The 19,909-nt window shown below is 40.4% G+C and overlaps 1 protein-coding gene across 1 annotated transcript in view; it reads right to left on the reverse strand.

Annotated features, from left to right (window-relative positions):
* The window catches only part of CACHD1 (cache domain containing 1), a 234,605-nt gene that overhangs the window by 43,369 nt on the left and 171,327 nt on the right, over positions 1 to 19,909 (reverse strand). Inside the window, exons 5-9 of the mRNA XM_061411718.1 lie at positions 19,124 to 19,250; positions 16,256 to 16,400; positions 14,477 to 14,693; positions 8,234 to 8,383; positions 3,618 to 3,851 (exon numbers count right to left, since the gene is read on the reverse strand). Of these exons, the coding sequence (XP_061267702.1) occupies positions 3,618 to 3,851; positions 8,234 to 8,383; positions 14,477 to 14,693; positions 16,256 to 16,400; positions 19,124 to 19,250 (873 nt within the window). The remainder of the gene's footprint in view (positions 1 to 3,617; positions 3,852 to 8,233; positions 8,384 to 14,476; positions 14,694 to 16,255; positions 16,401 to 19,123; positions 19,251 to 19,909) is intronic.

The raw sequence follows: 19,909 nt of genomic DNA on the forward strand, positions 1-19,909 counted from the left end.
TCCTGCATTGCAGGTGGATTCTTTACTGCTGAGCCACCAAGGAAGCTTACCGTACTCATTTCTAGGGGATGTTAAATGAAAGAGATTATGGATAAAGGAAAGCTTATAAGGTATTCTATTTTATTAATGAATCCTATAAAAAACCAGAAAGATAATGAGAAAAATAAAACATAGAAAGGTACAGAATCTTATGATCTGGCCACTTAGAACTCTGAGCAGCTAAAGGAGACATTAAAGTTCTAAGGGAATGTATTTCTAGTCACTTGGGCCAAGAGCTTGCAAACGTTTACATAAATGGTCAGGTAGTAGATATTTTAGGTTTTGTGAGCTATTTAACCTCTGGTGCATATTTTTTCTTTTTTTTCTAATGAATCTTTAAAAACATAAAAACCATTCTTAGCTCACAGGCCATACAATAGGATACATAGGGAAAGAGAAAAGCCAAGGGGAGGAAGACCTACAGAAGTAGAATGCATAAACAGTGGTCAATGCATTGCCCGGAGCAGCAGAACAACTGGGCTTTCTTCTCATTTCTACTACTGAGTTGGCTGAGACGTGCCACCTCTCTGAATCCATCTCCTTGTGCATTCTATGCGGAGCTGAGACAAAGTGATCTCTAGGACCCTGACAATTCTACAATCCCATGGTTCTAATGAGGTTGCAAAGAGTCGGACACAACTTAGCGACTGAACAACAACACATGGTTCTAAATAAAATTTAGAACAAAAAGATGGATAGTTTCTCTCCATCTTGCTCTTATGTCTTACAACGCTTGATGACATGTTCACGCCTACTAGCATGGCAGAAAGCCATTCTTTTATCAACACCTAGGAAAGGGATTTAAATCACCTTAAAGACTTCTACAGAGAGAATAGTGTCTGATGTCCACTCAAAATATTATTGAGTTGTTGTGACTGCAAAGACCAATTAAATGTATCACCTGGAAGGAAGAAGTGGATACACTTCTGTAACACAAGGAAGTTCTGGGTATATAATGTACAGCCATAGGGACTATAGTTATAGTTATTAGTATTGCACATTTGAAAGTTGCTTTGGGTAGATCTTAAAAGTTCTTAACACAAGAAGTAAATTATAACTACGTGAGGTGGTTGGTATACAGTAAACTTATTGCAGTATTTTGCAATATACACAAATATCAAATCATCATTTTGTATACCTAAAACAAATGCTCTGTTGTATGTTAATTATATCTCAGTAAGACAAGAAAAAAGAAAAGCTATGCAATGGGTATTTATTATAAATTCAAAAGCATTCTTTAAGTAGTCAATTTTCAGAATGCTATCTATTGGTTTTAAAACATTTAAAAATAATAGTTATCTAAGAAGCTTTTAAAAATACATTTTGGAGATTTTTGCTCAGGTATCCCTGGGCAAAGGGGTTATAAATGATGGGAGCATCGCTATGAGGGCCAGGAAACAGAGGTCACAGTCTGCATGCCACATTCCCCTGGGCTTTAGTCTAAGAAGAAAGTCTTTTTTCACAGAGCAGTAAAGTGCAACAGAAATACTCGGGGACCACATGCTCACTTCAAATTTCTGTTCTCCTCTGGACATACTGAGAGCAAGCTTGATAAAAGAAAGGCAGTCTTACTTTTCAATTATCAATTTGGACAGAAGACTCTTTATCCCATTGTGGCAAATAAAGACTGCTAAGCTCTTGCTACACTTAATGAAATACCCATACACCCTCCCTACAAGTACATAGACTTATATTTTAAAAGAAATATGTCTAGTAACTGATATTTGAATCTGTGGAGATTTTGAATTAGAGCCATCTAAACATGAGTTTCTTTAGACTCAGGGTCCCCTTGTCATGGAGTTAGAGGAAGTATCACCCAGTAATTCCAGGGACTGAAAATACAAAGATAAATATGATATACTCTAGTAGGGGAATGCAGCAGATCAATAAATAGTAATTGAAACCCACTGCTTGGGAGTCATAAAACAGGCCTTAAGGACTAAACTTTGGAATGCATCAGCTTTGCATATAATTTAATTTAAAGCATACATGGTAGCTTCTGGATGGAATATTTTGGGAAGGGTCCCACTCTACCTGATACCACTAACGGTAACTGAACTTGACTACATAATCCGCTCTGCTTGATCAGGACTCAGTCTCTACACCTGTCTCAATTCCTTTCACACAGAATTGTCATGTTCCATTGATCTATTTTTCTCTTATCTGATTAAAATACTTCTTGAGGGTGAGATATGTGTCCATCCCTGCCTGACAAAATACATGACTGGCATTCAGCCACATTGGTAAAATGCATAAATTGTCATTCACGTTTAAGACTGACATTTCCCTATAAAAAGAAATAACCTTATGTAAAGGCATGAGTTTCTATTCTATACACATCTGTTGGCCCTGCCAGAACTAGGAAGGAAAAAGAAATTGAGGTGTGGCAGTAGCTACCATGCTTCTTCCCTATAGAAAGAACATATCTACTGAACTTCTATAAATCATAGCCTCTATAAGATTTATTCATTTTTATATGTGAGTTTTCTCTGAATATTGTAAAAATTCCTAGCAAATGGAACTTAAAAACAAGATCTCATATGGTGATGCTGTTAGGCAATACTAATTGCCTAGTAATTGCAAGGAGATCCAACCAGTCCATCCTAAAGGAGATTAGTCCTGGGTGTTCATTGGAAGGACTGATGCTGAAGCTGAAACTCCAATACTTTGTCCACCTGATGCAAAGAGCTGACTCATTTGAAAAGACCCTGATGCTGGGAAAGATTGAGGGCAGGAGGAGAAGGGGACGACAGAGGATGAGATGGTTGGATGGCATCACCGACTCGATGGACATGGGTTTGGGTGGACTCCGGGAGTTGGTGATGGACAGGGAGGCCTAGCGTGCTGCGTGCGGTTCATGGGCGACTGAGCAACTGAACTGAACTGAAATCTTATAAAGTTAATAACCCAAAGACTTATTATGTGAAAGATGTCGTGTTTTTGCAGATAACCAAATGTGAGTTAACAAGATTAAATACGTTACTAAAAATAACAAGTGGTAGGTAGGATTTGAAATCCTCTCCACGTCAGGCCTGTATCTATTTGACTACACTGTGTTGCCTTGCCTTTGATGCTGAATCCCAAGCACTTCTGCCTTATTTACCAGTTGCTGTGCAAAGTTACTGTTTAGTACCAAATTCACTTTTAGATTGGGGGGAATCCTCACAAAGCTTCTAGATGTACCCATTACGTTTTTTTTTAATTGTTTATTTTTAATTGGAGGATAACTGCTTTGCAATATTGTATTGGTTTCTGCCACACAACAACATGAATCAGCCGTAAGTATACATAAGTTCCCTTCCTCTTATACCTCCGTCCCACCTCCCATCCCAAGACCCAGTATGTTGACTGAGGCTAGAGCAATGAGGAAGAAATAAGGCTGCGGATTTCTGCTCTAGAACATAGTACTCACTGGGCCAGTGGCGGGGAGGCTACACAATCCTTTGACCAGAGAAAGGGACACCCACACTTGCCCTAAAGCTCACATGGCAAATACTGAACAACATTTAAAAGTTGCTGTTTGACTCATGTCCACTTGTTTTCGCTTTCCTTCAGTAGGAAGTTTTCTCCGAACTCACCATCTCCCATCTCATCAGAGAAGGGGAGGCTAAAGACAGCTTCATCAATCATCCGGTTGGGAAGGTTGGTATAGAACCTGCCAACTGTGGTCTCCAGGTTACTCAGCTGGTTCAGCACCATCATGCTGCCCTTAATCACAGGCAAGGCTATCCGGTCCAGCACGCCATACTTCCCTGAGTTCTGTTCGGCCAGATCTCTTAGAAAAGCCAGCTCTTTCAAGCCAGTCACCCCATCTGAAATAGAAAGCCAAGGGAAGACAATGTAAAACAAACTGGTGTATATCCATAGGATAGCCTTGTCATTTAGATCTAATAAGGGTCTCAATGAGGTCTTGCAGTGCCAAAGGGATCTTTGCAGAGACAATCTGGACTCAGGACACAGATACCAGTTCCTGCAGAGGAACAAAGCTGAAGGCATGATCTTTCCTCAAATAGTAATGAGGCCAAAGGAATTCTTCAAAAGGCAATGATGAAAAACACATGACTAAACAGAGGAGCCCCATTCAGCAAGGATTTCTTCCTTGAAAGTTTAATTATAAAATGTAAATTAGTTTTCTGCATTTAATATTTGAAAGCAAAAGTAATGATTAACAAGCCTGCATTTAATTTAAATTAGTAGATGAAGTTGTAAGAGTTTTAAAGGATTGAGGTTTGCCATTTCATTTCTTACCTCTTTGCCTATTAAACACTTGCCAAAGTCTCATGCAACTAAATGAAAGAATTATGGATTGTATTTAGTGATGTCTCCAAACCCCATTTCTTTAAACTCACTTTAATTACAAATGTTTTCATGCTTTATATTGTAGGGATAATACTGGATTTGATTTATTTAATATATATTTTTTATGTTTAGAGAGTTTTAAAATCTTTGTAAAAGATTCAGGCATACTGGGATGTATTGTTCTACATCTGTAATCTATAGCACAAAAATAAATTTAATAAACCTTTTTTAAAGTTTTGGTTTGCTATTGTTGGAACACAGTCAAAAGGATTAGTAACTGATCCCATATGGGTACCATTGTAAACAAATTCAAGTTATTTCAGTCACTACTGAAATTCTACCAATGAGCTTTAAAAAGATTTTTGCCTCATGTTCTTGAAACTGTTTAGTCATTAAAAAATCTAAAAGTTCATGGTTCACCTACCTTCAGTGACTTTATCATTTTTAAATAGGTAATATATATACTTCTAGCTTTGGAAGTCCATTTCTAAAATCATGGCAGGATCTAATGGGTATAATTTCTTTCTTAACACATTGTACATAAATAATTTGGATTTTGCTCCACTCAGACAATGCTAAAGGAGAATCAGAATCAGATTATTGTTGCCTTTGCTTGACACAGAATTGAAATGGGAGGTGAGTGGTATACTTCAGAGTAAAAGACAACACATAAGATGTGATTGATCCATGATCTTACACCCTTGAGAAGCTTACAGGAGTGAATGATAAAAGGAGACAATTTGAGGCGATAAAAACATTTCCTTTCTTTGTCATGTACTGCATGACTCTTTCAAAATGTACAAGAAAAGTAACAAACAGGAAAATCTACCAGACAAAGAGCACAGCACAAGATACCAAGGATTGGGTTATTTTATGTCACTTCATTATGAAGCATTATGCAGGGGTGGCAGCAGAGTAAGTAGGGTGGCAGACTGGATTATTCTATCAACAATGTGGTCGTGTTGGAAACTACATTTCCCAGAATCCCCTTTCTTCTATGCTTCCAGGTTAAACGTGGCCAAAAATGAAGTGCTGTAACTTGAGAGGTGAAGCGAGAGATGTTAAGAGACAGACACAGAGGGACTTGAGAGTTCCAGTTCATTCCACTCTTCTGATTTGTGTTCAGTTCCCTTTCCCAACTGCTGGCTTACTCACCAAAGGCAACCCAACCAAGGGCAGGCTCACTCCAGATGTTTCACTGAGAATTCACAGAGAGAGCAGCCACAAAGACAACAACTTCTCAGACTTGTACAACAGACTTCCACACCAGACTTCCTACACAGTCTGCAGTGGTCCTAGTCTCCCAGATATCCTTGCAGGCTTCAACTTGTTCACCCAGATCAGAGCTGGTTAATAACCTTTGAGTTGTCAATTCCTCTTTGCATCTTTACTCTTCCAGTTTCCCCCCATAATTGTGTACATTCTTATTCTCTTATTTTAAATTGAGGTATTGTGTTGTTTTCAGGTGTACGGCAAAGTGATTCAGTTATATACATTTATATTTTTTCAGATTACTTTTCAATATAGGTTATTACGAGATATTGAATATGGTTCCCTGCATTACGCAGTAAATCTTTGTTGCTTATCTATTTTATGTATACTAGGATTTGTTAATCCCATACTCCTAATATATTCCTCCCTGACATCTTTTCCCTTTGGTAACTGTAGGTTTGTTTCCTATGTCTGTGAATCTGTTTCATATATAGATTCACTTGTATTATTTTAATTTTTTTAAGATTCCACATATAAGTGATATATTTGTCTTTCTTTATCTGACTTACTTCAGACTTAATTGTCCAGGTTCATCATGTTGCTATAAATGACAATGGCTCATTCTTTTTCGTGGCTGAGTAATATTCCATTGCATACATTTAGCACATCTTAAACCAATCATCTGTTGATGGGCAATTAGGTTGTTCCCATGTCTTTGCTATTATTAATAGTACTGCTATGAACATTGGGGTGCATGTATTTTTTTTTTTTTTTCAATTTGAGCTTTTGTTTTTCTCTGATAGAAGTTTAGGAGTGGGATTGCTAGATCATATGGTAGCTCTATTTTTAGTTTTTAAAGAAACTTCCATACTGTTTTCTACAATGGCTATACCAATTTACATTCTCATCAATAGTTCATGTTCTTATTCTGATAATTAATTTGATATACCACAATTTCCACTGTGATTCTGCTTCCCTATTTGAACTGACAGAATTAAGGGTATGTGTCAACCCTCTTGAGTACTGTTCAGAGATACTTTTCAGAGAGGTGTGTCAGGCTAGCTTATGGGAAGAAAGAGAAAAGATGAGAGTGGTTATGGGAAGTAACCAGAAGTTTCAAAAAGTGGAATTATCAGGGGCACAGCAAGGGCATACGATACTCCCATGGGAAGATCTAGGACCAGTAAAGAGATGGGGGATGCAAGAAAACTGCTCAGTATCTGCCTGAGCAGACCTTCAAAACGCATGGGAAAGGCATGATCACTTCCTTTTATGTTTCCTTACACCTGTTCTATTGCCTTTAATTCATTTGCCTTGTCTATCTTCCTCACTGGGTCAAGGGCTTCTTGAAGACAAGAGATGTATGAAACAGCTCTAAGACCTCAGCGCACTATGTTGTATATGGTGCGTGCTTCATAAGCACACCATATCTTGCATATTTATTATCAGAGCAACCCTATGGAGATTTTACTCTTTTCATTTGACCGATCAAAGTGAGGCCCCCAAGAGATTAAGTAACCAGCCATAAGCCACACGGCTAGCAAATGCAGACCGAAACGGAAAACCTCTAGACGTCAGCCCCCGTGCTTTTCCATGTGCAAGCAGTCCACAAAATATCTGGAAAACAATCACACTGGCCTAAATACAGATTCCTGGAACTTATCTAGGAGGGTCTGATCACAAATCTGTAGGCACTGACTGGGAGTCTGCATTTAAAGATGAATCTACAAGTAATCCTTATCCCATTAAAATATAAGAACCAGTGCCCCTCAAGCCAGCTGGTTCTGCACAGAAATCTGGAAGTGGAGAGGGGAGATAAGAGACAACAGGTGAGGAGGACTGTAAATCAAGATGTGTTCTCTCAAGAACAAGAGAATGGGGCCACTTTGAACACTGAGAGCAAGGGGCCCAAAGAAGAAAAGGAAGAGCTGTGTATTCGTAGATGGGGGTGGGGGGGTGGAGGGGACAAGACACAGCAGGGAGCTAGAAAATTGGGCTGTTGTCAGACTGGAGGATGGTTAAATTGCTGAAGGGAAACTATTGAGTATTCTATCAGATTTGCCAGTTTTGTAAACTTTCTCACAGACTGATGTAACAGCCACACAATCAACTTTAATGAGCACCTAGCAAGTGCCTGGCACCATTCTGGGTGCTCACTCTACGTTGGGGTTAGTTTTCACAAGAACTCTGTCAAGTAGACACATCTCATTGCCACGACACGCAAGGGGATAGGGAGAAAGCGGCACAGTCGGTGATTCTGCAGGTAAATGTAATATTCACAGTCCTGGTTTTACAGAATAATCTAGGTTAGTACTTGGGATTCCTGATCTTAAATCAATGAGGTAAGTTCATAAGCTTCATACAGTATCAAAATCCAAGTATATAAGGAGAAACCCCCCCCCCCCCAAAAAAATGGAGCTGCACAGATGCCTGTGTAAGACCATGTAACTGCAGAAGTTTTAGAAATGAAGAGCTGACTGGACAAAGAGATGAAGAGACAGCGACATCCTGACACATGCCCTGAGTATCCATATAAGGGGGAGAAAGCTGGGTTTGGGAAGGAATCTGTTCCTTATACCCTCATCAAAGCACCCTGTGATGGTTCTTTCTTATTTTTTGAAAGCAGCATGTACTTAGAGAGAACATTTTATCTGAAAGAAAAGGATCTCGAAACACTACCTACCGTTCATGAGGGCGTAGGTGAGAATCATTACAGAGTTGTTTAGAAAGCTATTTTCTTCATTGATGACACGGAGAGTCGCCTTTTTATCTTCTTCTGAAGAGTCCTTTGATGTAATGCCAGCGGACAGGTAAATGATGACCATGTCTGTATCTAAACAAACGCATACAAACTGAATGTTACATCAGAGGCTGGCTAAAGAGTTTCTCTTCCATTGGACTTTCCTGCCTCAAGGACCTGCCGGGCCCACTCTTCTTACTCCTGCCTGTCTGATGCTGAACTTTCATCTCCCTGCTTCTGCTGGCCTGTACTGGGCCATGAGGCCTCATTTAGCCAGTGTCAGGTAAAGAGATGCTCCTAATGAGTTTACTAGATCAAAGAAGGCAAGTTCCTCCAGGCATCCACGGTCATGGTTATTCAGCCATCCCAAATGGATGTCTCTTCTGCCTTCTGAAATACAGCATTCAGAACCTGATTTACTCTTTCCCCAGTGACCCAGGATCTTCACTAGGAATATACATTTTGGGGGAACTAGGCTTTAAAATGATGGTTCTTCCAGAGACTACTGAGATTTGCAAGGTTATCTGTCTCTATGCTAAGCAGTTCCAAAAAAACATTTCTGTTTTGAAATTCATCAGTGTAGAAAAGCAGTGGAAAAAAAAAAACCAACGTGGACATAGGAGCCAAGTTGCCTGTAGTATCTGGGTAGATTACCTAAGCTTTCTACGCCAAAATTTCCTTATCTAAAACAAAATGAGGATAATGACCGTATTTACTTCATAGGGTTGCTATGAGGGCTAACTGGTTAATTTTAGAGTGAAAGCAAAAGTATGATGGTGAATAGAAAATAAAAGAAAGAAACTTTAACACAGAACAAAAAAGAAAACCCTTGTATTGGCATGAAGAAGCACCTAGACTCTAGAGTAAAATGACTCTCCAGCTAGGGCTAATGACTGAGAACTCATTGTAGCTCACAGTGAAAACTTCTTTCAGGAGGATTTCCTCAAAAATTAAAGCGGTACATTTCCTATCACTAAAGATGCAAGGGCTGAATGACAGCTTTAACGGAAGGAGGGCAGTAAGCCAGCTGGATTTTATACTGTCTTTTTAACCTGAGATTCTCTGATTCAGTATCTATTTTTAAGATTACTTACACAGATGTTCTTTTAATTGAGAAATAATGATTGATAGGCTATATGCTTGTTTCTTTAGCTTTTTATGGTTGTCATTCATCTGAGATTGCTTTCTAGCTACTGGGGGAGGCAGCCTCCAGGTTGGTCCCTCAATGATCCCACTTCCTGATATTCACATGGCTGTGTGGTCTGTCTATGAGAGTAGACTGGATTTAATGACAGAATGCAGCAAAAAAAAAAAAAAAGAATGCAGCAGAGGTCATGGGGTGTCAAGAGATGGATTAGGTTACAGAAAGACCATGGCTTCCACCTGTGTGCTCTCTCTTGGGTAAGCCAGACAGAATGTTGTGAGCTAGCCTATGAGAGGCAAGGAACTGAGGCCCTCAGAATTGAATCCTCCAGCAACCATGTGAGTGAACTTAGCAGCAGATCTTTCCCAAGTTGAACTCTGAGATGACAGCCTCTCTGGCCACCAGTTTGACCACAACCTCATAAGATACCTTTGGGCAGAGGCACCCAACCATGCTGTGCCCAGATTCCTTACCTATAAACACTGAGATAATAAATGTTTATTGTCTTAAGCCACTGCGTGTTGGGTAATTTATCATCCAGAACAGATTATTAAAAAAAATTATCCTAACAATGATGAGAATACAATGACTGAATTTTCTTCCGTTTGAAAACTTCCATTTTAGACTCTTTATTATGTAGAATTGAATAATAAGAACTTGATGCTTTTGAAATGTGGTGTTGAAGAAGATTCTTAAGAGTCCCTTGGACCATAAGGAGATCCAACCAGTCCTTCCTAAAGGAAATCAGTCCTGAATATTCATTGGAAGGACTGACGCTGAATCGAAGCTCCAATACTTTGGCCACCTGATGCAATGAACCAACTCATTGGAAAAGACCCTGATGCTGGGAAAGATTGAAGGTGGGAGGAGAAGGGGATGACAGAGGAAGAGATGGTTGGATGGCATCATCACCAATGCAATGGACATGAGTTTGAGGAGGCTCCAGGAGTCTGTGATGGACAGGGAAGCCTGACATGCTGCAATCCATGGGGTTGCAAAGAGTTGGACATGACTAAGTGACTGAGCTGAACTTAAGACTTAATATATAAGCAAGCTTCAAAGCTAATTTTGATGATTGAACGATTCTTAATAAATATTAACTGCAAATTTAAATTACATATTTAAAATTAGGGTATGAAACCTGATGTAAAATCATTAGGGAATATCCTGGTCTTAACTTAGATGTCAGTCTTTTTTCAATGTTGTAAACACAGTCCTATACATTTTTTTTTTTTTTAAATGCAAAACAGCTCACTTAAGTTTCAGACTGGGAAAAAAATACTATTTGACCCTAGTAGGTGGGATACAGATATATCATAAAATAAAGTATGATCTAAAGTATGAGACAAACCAACACATGTGAGAAATTCCTGGACACTTTTAAGACTGACCTAAAGTGAACCCTTGGGTTTTCTTACTTGGCTTTATGATTCTGGATAAAACACACTGTCACTGACAGCTGGTCTTAGGCAAAGGCCCGTGACTAGAAAGCCAGAGGCCTGCAGCCTGCAGCCCCTTTAGCTGCCGAGTGTTATTTTCTTTCCATCCCAACAATAAGATACATGTTCTGTAAGCATTTTCTCTATCTCTGCCCAGCCCCTGACTCTGTTCTTGCCCCATTCTTAGGCAAAACTGAGTTACTTTTCTATTTTTAAATATCAGATCTGCCAAATTTGCTCTGATTTATTTTTCTACTTACTAGGATATCCCCACTCTAATCACTCATGGGAACATTAAGCCTTGTGATTAGTAATGTTAGGGATGAGTCATTATAGACAATTGGGGCAGAGCAAAGATATAGCATGTACTTGGAAGAAAACGTAATCCTCTCCCTGTGAGAAGTCCCTATGAAAGCCACCAGCATTCCTTGGGATCAATATCAAAGTGTGAAGAACAACCCAGATTTGGACTTTGCCCATGCCATTAGATCCCAACTCCTAACTGTCGTATTCCTTCAAAATGACCTACAAAATTCCTACAAAATGACCCCTCAACCGGTTATCCCCAAAACAAACCTAGGGAAAAAAACCCAAATGTGTTGATGGTATCTGTTACAGATCCACCACAGGACTGAAAAAGAGCCAGCACTGAATAAAAGTTTTAGTTTTTCTTATTAGTACAAAGCAGATTAGCACAAAGCCACCATGACTTGGCCATGCGGCTCTTGTTCATATGGCTATCAACATGGGGCAGATACTTGGTTTTCATGCACAGACTAATCCTTCCAATAACCTTATAAGGTAGGTCTTACTCATTGAGAAAATCCTACCAAATGGTCTTCAAAAAGTGCCAGGTATACAGTAGAGTAGATAATAAATACTTGCCTGTGGAGTGAATACAAGTTATGATGTACAGTATAAATTCATAAGAGGAGTATGTAGACCCCTTACAATGCTATAGCCAAGGTGACTAATGGTCCTTGAGTGTCTGGGCTAGGGGTCAAATTGGGATGTCTAGAGTATCTGCACTACTTTAGCCAGAGCAATAAGTCTTAAAGGAAACTGAATATCATTATAATCACAGCTAGTATGTACTTAATATTTATGATGAGATCCTGGATCTTATTGTCACCCTCAGTTTGCAGATGGAGGAAACCAGACCTGGAGAAATCAAGTAATTTACACAAGTTTCAAAACATTTCAGAGGAGGAATTTGAGCACACATTGGTTGAAATTCAAAATCCATATGCTTAACTACTATGTAACATTGCTTGAAAGTACCTCAATCTCTCCTTAATAAACCAGGCAATACTAATTCCTACGTGTTTCATTATGCAACCTAATCTGGGTTTTTCTTTCTTTGAACTACCAGTACACACTGTAAAATGGAAGCCTGTGAGATAAACTTTAGGAACATCTTACTTGGCCTAGAAAAAGACCCTTTTCACATTTAAAAAATAGTACCATCAAAATGTGTCCTAATCAGTGACTCTTCTTGCCATGTTTTTGCTCACCAACATTAGGAAAATCCCCCAAAACCCAAAGGAGAAATGTTTCCTGCCAAAGCAGCTCTCTGCTAACATACAGTGCAGGAAGGTTTATAAGAAGAGGTTTAATGAAGTCTCTATTCACAGTTTTAAAGCTGGAACAAATGACAACATTTGAAAATCAAGGGGTTTCACATAAAAATCCAGATTTCTGGCTTCTCTTAAAACAGAAAAAGATCTGGCAACACTGGACAGGCACTCCTGCAAGGCTGAACAGAAGAGCAGCTGCCTTCTTGATCGAGGATACTCTCTCTAGCTGTCTGCGCTCCCCAAACAAGCCCCAAACCTTACCTCGAGCTCCCTTGACACCTCACTGCCTGGCTGCTGCCAGTCTAACATTTTTCGCTATTACTTAAACAGTGGCATCACCAAAATTGGATTTCATCTCTAAAGATGGTTTGAGAACTGAACAATCAAGTAAAAAGAGCACGTCTGATGAGGAATGCTGACAGGCAGATGACAGCTGGTAAAGGGCACCCACAGATGAATGGCATTGGCCAACTAGCCAATCTGTCTTGACTGCTGAAGAGGCCAACCTTATCCTTTGGCTTCATTGAACTAGGGTCAACGTTGCACTCAGGCATCCTGTAATATTGGTTATGGATAGCTGGTGCTTGCCAAGGTTGGTAGGCAAAATTCTAAGATGACCCTGAAGACCCACGCTCTTTTATGATCCCCTCCTCTTGAGTATGAGTATGACCAGTAATTTGCTTCTGACCAACAGAATATGGCAAAGGTGACGGGATATTATTCCTGTGATCGTGCTACATATATGGCAAAGATGGAGGGATTCTGCAGATGTAGTTAAGGTGTTAATAAGTTAATCATGAGGGAGAGTAGTTTATTTAAAGCAGAAGAGTGAGCCTGATAAGATCAGACAAAACCTTTAAAAGAGGGTCCAAGCCTTCCCTGACATCAGCAGCTGGAAGGAAAGATGCTCTCCTCCTGACCTTGAGGAAGCAAGTAGACATGAGTTTTACAATTGGAAGGAAATAAACTCTGCCAATGGTTGAGTTTGGAAGAGGACTCTGAAACTCAGATGCAACCACAGACCTGGCTGATACCTAGACTGCAGCCTTGTATAATCCTAAACAGAGAAGCAACGGATGGACTCCTGTCCCATGGAAGCTGTGAGATAACAATATAGAGAAACATAAAAATGAGACACTATCTACCATCATTACCTGTAATAATTACTGTAGCTTCTTTCAGGGGCCCATCATGTGCCAGCATTATGCTGGGCATTTATCAATGCTGTCTTAGTTTTAATGCAGACACACTGAAGGACTTGAAAATATATTCATTAAATTTATCTCAATAGGGTACATTCATTAAAAAACAAACAAACAAAAAAACAACAAACAGATTATCAAATATAAAAGAGAAAATGACATAGATTCCTTCAGTAGTTTCAAAGCATGGGTCTTGGAATTCAAATATCCTTTCCTTTCCTTTATTTTTTTTTTAAATTTTATTTTATTTTTAAACTTTACATAATTGTATCAGTTTTGCCAAACATCAAAATGAATCCTCCACAGGTCCTTTCCTTTACTTTAGCTTGCATCCTAATTCCAGATTTTCTTTCATACATGAAAATTAAATTAGAGTGCCTTTGTACATTTGAAGGGCTGTGCTCATCTAAATGACAGTTGGTTAGAGGAAGGAAGGATCAAGGCAAGAATTCAGGCTGCCCTGTTTCTGCACACATGCGCACAAGCAGACTGTAAGTCAGTGACTAGGCGGGGTGGACAATTAGCATTAAAAAGGACGTGGATATTCTCCGGGGAAATAAACAAGGATATGTTCCTAATAAAAGGGCAGCAAGAAGAGGCTCAGGGAGTAAAGAAATCATGCAGAGTACCTTTGATTGGAAAAGATGAGAAAATCTAGTAAGTTCCTACTATTAGATGATAATATGACAACACAAGAAATTGTTATCCCGTCAGTTTAGGAAAAAACCCCTCTGGACATAGTTGTGTGATCAGTTAACAATCTATTTCCATCGCCATCATTTATCTAGTTTATGAGTTCCACGCCATAAGAGAAAGGCACTTACTTGCTTGAAATTTGGTGCTATTGTTTGTGCTTCGAATCAGCTGAAATGCCTTTTGAAATCCCACCGCGTGCTGGGTGGGGCTGTCCAAGGACTTGACACTGCTGACGAAGGTGGACATCTTCCTTTTTGTCTCACTGGTGGCTGGAGACAGGAACGTCTTATAGCACTGGTCAAGGGAGCACGTCCTGACGGTGTCTGCCACCGTCAACACGGAAATCTGGAGGGGAAAACACACACGCACAGGCAAACAAAAACTTGTTATTCTGCCAAGGAAAAGCATTTTACATTTCAGAAGAGCCCACAAGAGCCCGCAAGCCCACAACTGTCCTACAGGACAGTTTGGAAGAGTTTAAATAAAAGCCCAGAGGCATCAATCTATGGTATTTGAAGAACAGTTAAAGATTGGTAAGGGACAGACACTCAGACCCTAGAGTTTTGTTTTTGTTCCAAGATGAAGTCAGGAGTATGGTGTTCATCTAGAACATTAAAAACAATATTTGACACAGAGAAAAAATCTTGACCAGTACTAATGATCATCATTTTCCAACTGGAGGTGGGGTGAGGGTAACAGTAAAAGGTACGTGTGTCTGTGTGTTAAAATTTTTTTTTTAATGTGGACGATTTCTAAATTGTAATTCAATAATTTTTTACAATAATGCTTCTGTTTTGTTTTTTTGGGGGGCCCTGAGGCATGTGGAATCTTGGCTCCCCAACCCGAGATTGAAGCTGCACCCCCTGCACTGGAAGGCAAAGTTTTAACCACTGGACTGCCAGGTAAGTCCTGGGTGTGTGTTTTAAACAATTAGATCAGTGAGCAAAACCTTAGGGGATGGAAAAGTCAAATGTCTACAGGCGATAGATTATCATTAGCTGGGAACACACCTATCCCGAAGGTGTCCTAAAGATTAATAAACCTCTGCTGCTGCTGCTGCTAAGTCGCTTCAGTCGTGTCAGACTCTGTGCGACCCCATAGACAGCAGCCCACCAGGCTCCTCTGTCCATGGTATTCTCCAGACAAGAACACTGGAGTGGGTTGCCATTTCCTCCTCCAATGCATGAAAGTGAAAAGTCAAAGTGAAGTCGCTCAGTCGTGTCCGACTCCTAGCGACCCCATGGACTGCAGCCCACCAGGCTCCTCCGTCCATGGGATTTTCCAGGCAAGAGTACTGGAGTGGGGTGCCATTGCCTTTTATCCCTCCCCTCCTATCAATCTTGAGACAAAGTCTGGCCACCAACTAGTGTCCAAGCCTTCACCTTGTTCCTCCTTAGTATAAATAGCAGTGTGAAAGTTATAGCTAATTAGCGGTCTTAACAGAAGCCATTAAGGAAGTGCAAGACTCAGTTTGGTGGAACTGAACTGAAAGTGAAAGTAAAAGTTGCTTAGTCGTGTCTGACTCTGGGACCCCATGGACTATACTGTCCATGGAATTCTCCAGGCCAGAATACGGGAGTGGGTAGTCTATCCCTTCTCCAGCAGATCTTCCCAACCCAGGAATCGAACTGGGGTCTCCTGCATTGCAGGTGGATTGTTTATCAACTGAGCTATCAGGGAAGCCCAGTTTGGTGGGAGTGGTTTTAAAAAGAGATCTGGAACTAGTATCAGCAGCTACTTCCTCAGATCCAAGAATAAAAAGTAAACCACTCTGTTTTTCTCAAAGTCATTTCTAGAGGTGGACTGAAAAATACATACCATAAAACATAAAGTGTTTTTAAAGGGGTATTCAAGAAAGACCCAATGCTAGTGGGAAGGGTAGAGGGAGTCATTGGGGTCATCGATACCTTGTCGTGTTCATCGATGGCGCTGAGGATGACTTGAGCGGCATCCTTGGCGATCTGAAGCTGCGTGTCTGTGACTGAGGCCCCGTGGTCCAGGATCACCACTACTTGCTTTGACTGCGGCCGGACGGTAGAGACGTAGATAGGTCTAGAAGGGCAAGAAGCTCTCAGGGGTCACTCCTGGTTTAGGAGAAAGGCTTGGACCTAACACAGCTGCGAGTGCTACAGACGGGTAGGCGTGCTGGCCTCTGTGTTTCAGGGGGGCTGGCACAAGGGCGGAGAGACCAGCATGGAATGAGAAAACTATCCTGGTACTTTGAAAACATCTCGAGACTATCGTAGGTGTCTGCACAACAGGGACTGGTGACTTCTGTCTTCCAAAGACTAGAGCAACTGGGAGAAGATTTTAAGAAGCAAAGCCTTTGGAAGACTGGCTTTTTCAGCCTGTGTGCAAGTCCACCCTCCCAGGAAATGGACCGAGTGGCCCAACAGGCAGCAGAGACATACTAGCAGGGAGAAAACAGTTCACTGTTTTTCAGTGCTGGGTCCTCTGCAGAGTTTGAGTGGGGTTTGGCTAAAACCGAGGACGCCTATCATTTGTGAGCATGCTGAGCAGCTCTGAATAGCAGGTTTGGTTTCTCTCTCTCCAGACAAAAGCCACTGCTAGGAGGGCCCTTTCCTTTCTGTACTGTGGCCGTTTACACAGGTCAGCCACCAAAAGGCCCCTTATCAGAGATCTAAAACCGTGCCATCAGATTTGTCCAAGCCTGTGATAGCCACTTTTCTTGCCAGGTTTTTGTTTGCCAACACTAAGAAGAGCGGGTGGGGGTGGATAGGGGAACTCCAAAGGAGAAAAACCTCCCATCAAAGCAGCCTTCTGTGAGTGTGCAGTGCAGGCAGGTTTGTGAGAAGAGGTTTAATGAGGTCTCTATTCACAGTTTTAAAGCTGGAACAAATTAGAGGGAGCTTAAGAGAGCAAATCAGCCTCAAGAGAATTCTCTCCTTTATGGACACCCTTAAAACACTAGATTTTTCCATGAAATGTTAGATGCCAGTTGAGTCACAAAAGCCTGGGCACAAATTAAGAAATACAGGCAAAGCACCAAAAAACTCAAAATCGGGCCAAGTTTACACTAATTGTTCTCAAGCCAAAAGTCCTACATTAATACTGAGTTCTACTATATTTTCACTAGTGAATACCATTCAGCCAAGTAAGGAAATAGAATAAAGAGAATCCAAAATTGGTGGCTGCAGAAACGAAGAAAACAGCAGAAAATAAGGAAATCTGTCTATCCCACCATTGACAACCATGTCAAATACTGAACTTTTAGGTCCTCCAAGCTAGGGGAGCAGATTCTTTTTTTTAAAAAAATGACATACCTCCTCTTTTCCAATTCAACTCACATAAACAAAAAGCAGAATATGTCTGCATGCTGTCACAGTAAATTGTTAAAAACTGCTTTAATGGGAGACATAAATAGCAGCATTCTATGTACAATCGGGGAGGAGGTCCTCACAGTGAGATTGGGTCCTTTCTGGAATGCGCTGCAAACCCACTCCACACTCTGCAAAAGCCTCAGAGGATAGGTAAAGAGATGGGTACAGCAATCTATGAGGAGAGAAACTCAGATTACTTGGCCAAGGGAACAGAGGCTTCAGGACTGATTAATGCCTATTTAAGGGGAGAGATTTGTGAAACCTTCTGAGTGAAGGTGAATGTTAATTTGTGACAAGGTGCTAAAGCAGAATGCCATCTAACCTATCTTCTTAGAAGAAAATGAGAATTGGATGGTTCAAAGTGTCTTTGGCCTCTCCTGAGAGATGAGCCGGCCTAGAATCCAAGGTCATGGACTCTGGTACAGTCTCCAAGATGCTCAATTCTTCATCATGCTGTCTAGGGAAGGAATGGAAGAAACCATACAAATGATACAAATGTCCTTCTAGGAGAAGCACAGAGGGAGTATTTTCCCTGGGGACAATTTTAGGTATAATTTACTTTTTGCTTCTAATACTGAGATGTAATTGACACACAGCACTGTGTACCTTTAAGGTATACAGCAGCACCCTGGTTTGACTTATATGCATCACGAAGTGATTATCACAGTAAGTTTAGCGAATAGATATAATTTAAAATAAAGATGGAAAGAATAAAAATAAAGATGGCAGTTAATTTACACTCAAAAAAAAGTAAACCAGGCATCTTGCATTAGTTCGGGAAGTTCTAGCACCAAACATCTAACAGTGCAAAAGAGAAACTGTGAGGATTCGGAAGGAAAGGATCTTTGCCTAAGGGGTTCTGTAAACTGATGAGTCTTGTCATACAAATTACCTCACCATTACCGCCCTTCTGGCTAAGTGGTAACATCTCAAGTTATTTCCTGAGAAAAACGGCAAGTTAACGATCCTCAATCCAGTGTTTTCTGGACAACCTTCAGACTTCTAGTAGCAGACATGTAAACGTCAAAAGGATGGCCAAGCACATTATCATAGAGAGGAAAACTGAATCACAAGCTCTACTCTGAGATATGCTGTGAAGTCTTCTAGCGCTGGTCTTTAGAGAAAGTATTACCACTTGTCTCTCAACAAAGGTGTCTGAAGGGCAAAACAGTTTAAAGTGCTTCACTATTTTTATTTCTTAGTAAATACCTTGTTTTACTTGGCTTGTTAGATACTTCTGAAAATGCTCTGGGCTTCATCATTTGCCTTCCTGAGCATTTCCACACCCATCTATGTTAAATAGTGAAATCATTTCAGGATAAGTTTCTAAAACCACAGTTTGGAGGCAAAGCTGTGTGGATGAATGAGGAGTCTATATTTTATACAGATTACTCTTAAGCAGTAATTAAAACTTTGGCAAACAAGTCAACGTACCTACTGCGATGCTCATAGCTGCCCTTACACCGGAACTTGTGTGCTGGGAAAACAGTGAAAATTCCTTCTTCCGAACTGAAATACTGCCACTTAATTCCAGGGTTGGATTTCAGGTTGTCTGCAAGAACTGGAGGAGTGGGGAAAAAGAAATATAACCATCAAATCCACAGGTGCACGGAGGCACTGTGCCTCAGGCATCTGTTTTGCATAAATGGTTTGTAGTATGAATAAATCCCACTAGATATAAGGCTGTAAATTTTCTACTAAACATTTGCTTTCTGTCCCTTAAAAAAACACCCCGTGAATGGAAAATGTAACGAATGCTTCAGTCAAGTGAAGCAATTATTCTTAATATTGTATAGTGACACTTAATGTCGTGGATTATTTTTCCAGCATGAGTGACTCATTTGCATTAATCTCATCCTCACTGGGCTAGTCCCTGTTGGGTCAGTGTATATTTGCTGGCTTGGGGGTATGTTCTCTAACTGTGGAAGACAGTAATACTAATAGTCTAATCTCCAGAGTCCAGACCTGTGTGCTGACCTTGTTTGCTTCATAATGAGGGAAACAGCATGGATGGTACCTAAAAAGCCAGAAACCATAATCATTCAGGAATAGCTTATGGAATGATTCCAGTATGCCAACACTACAATAGATACTCCCTCACAATATCTCATTTGATCCATAAAACAACTCCAGGATGAAGAGGGTTTTATCATTCCCTACTTTGGAGTTGAAGAAATAGGCTTATGGAGCTTAAGCAACTTGTCTGAGGCCTCATCAGGA

This window comes from Bos javanicus, chromosome 3 (assembly GCF_032452875.1).
Source record: "Bos javanicus breed banteng chromosome 3, ARS-OSU_banteng_1.0, whole genome shotgun sequence".
Taxonomy (NCBI): Eukaryota; Metazoa; Chordata; class Mammalia; order Artiodactyla; family Bovidae; genus Bos; species Bos javanicus.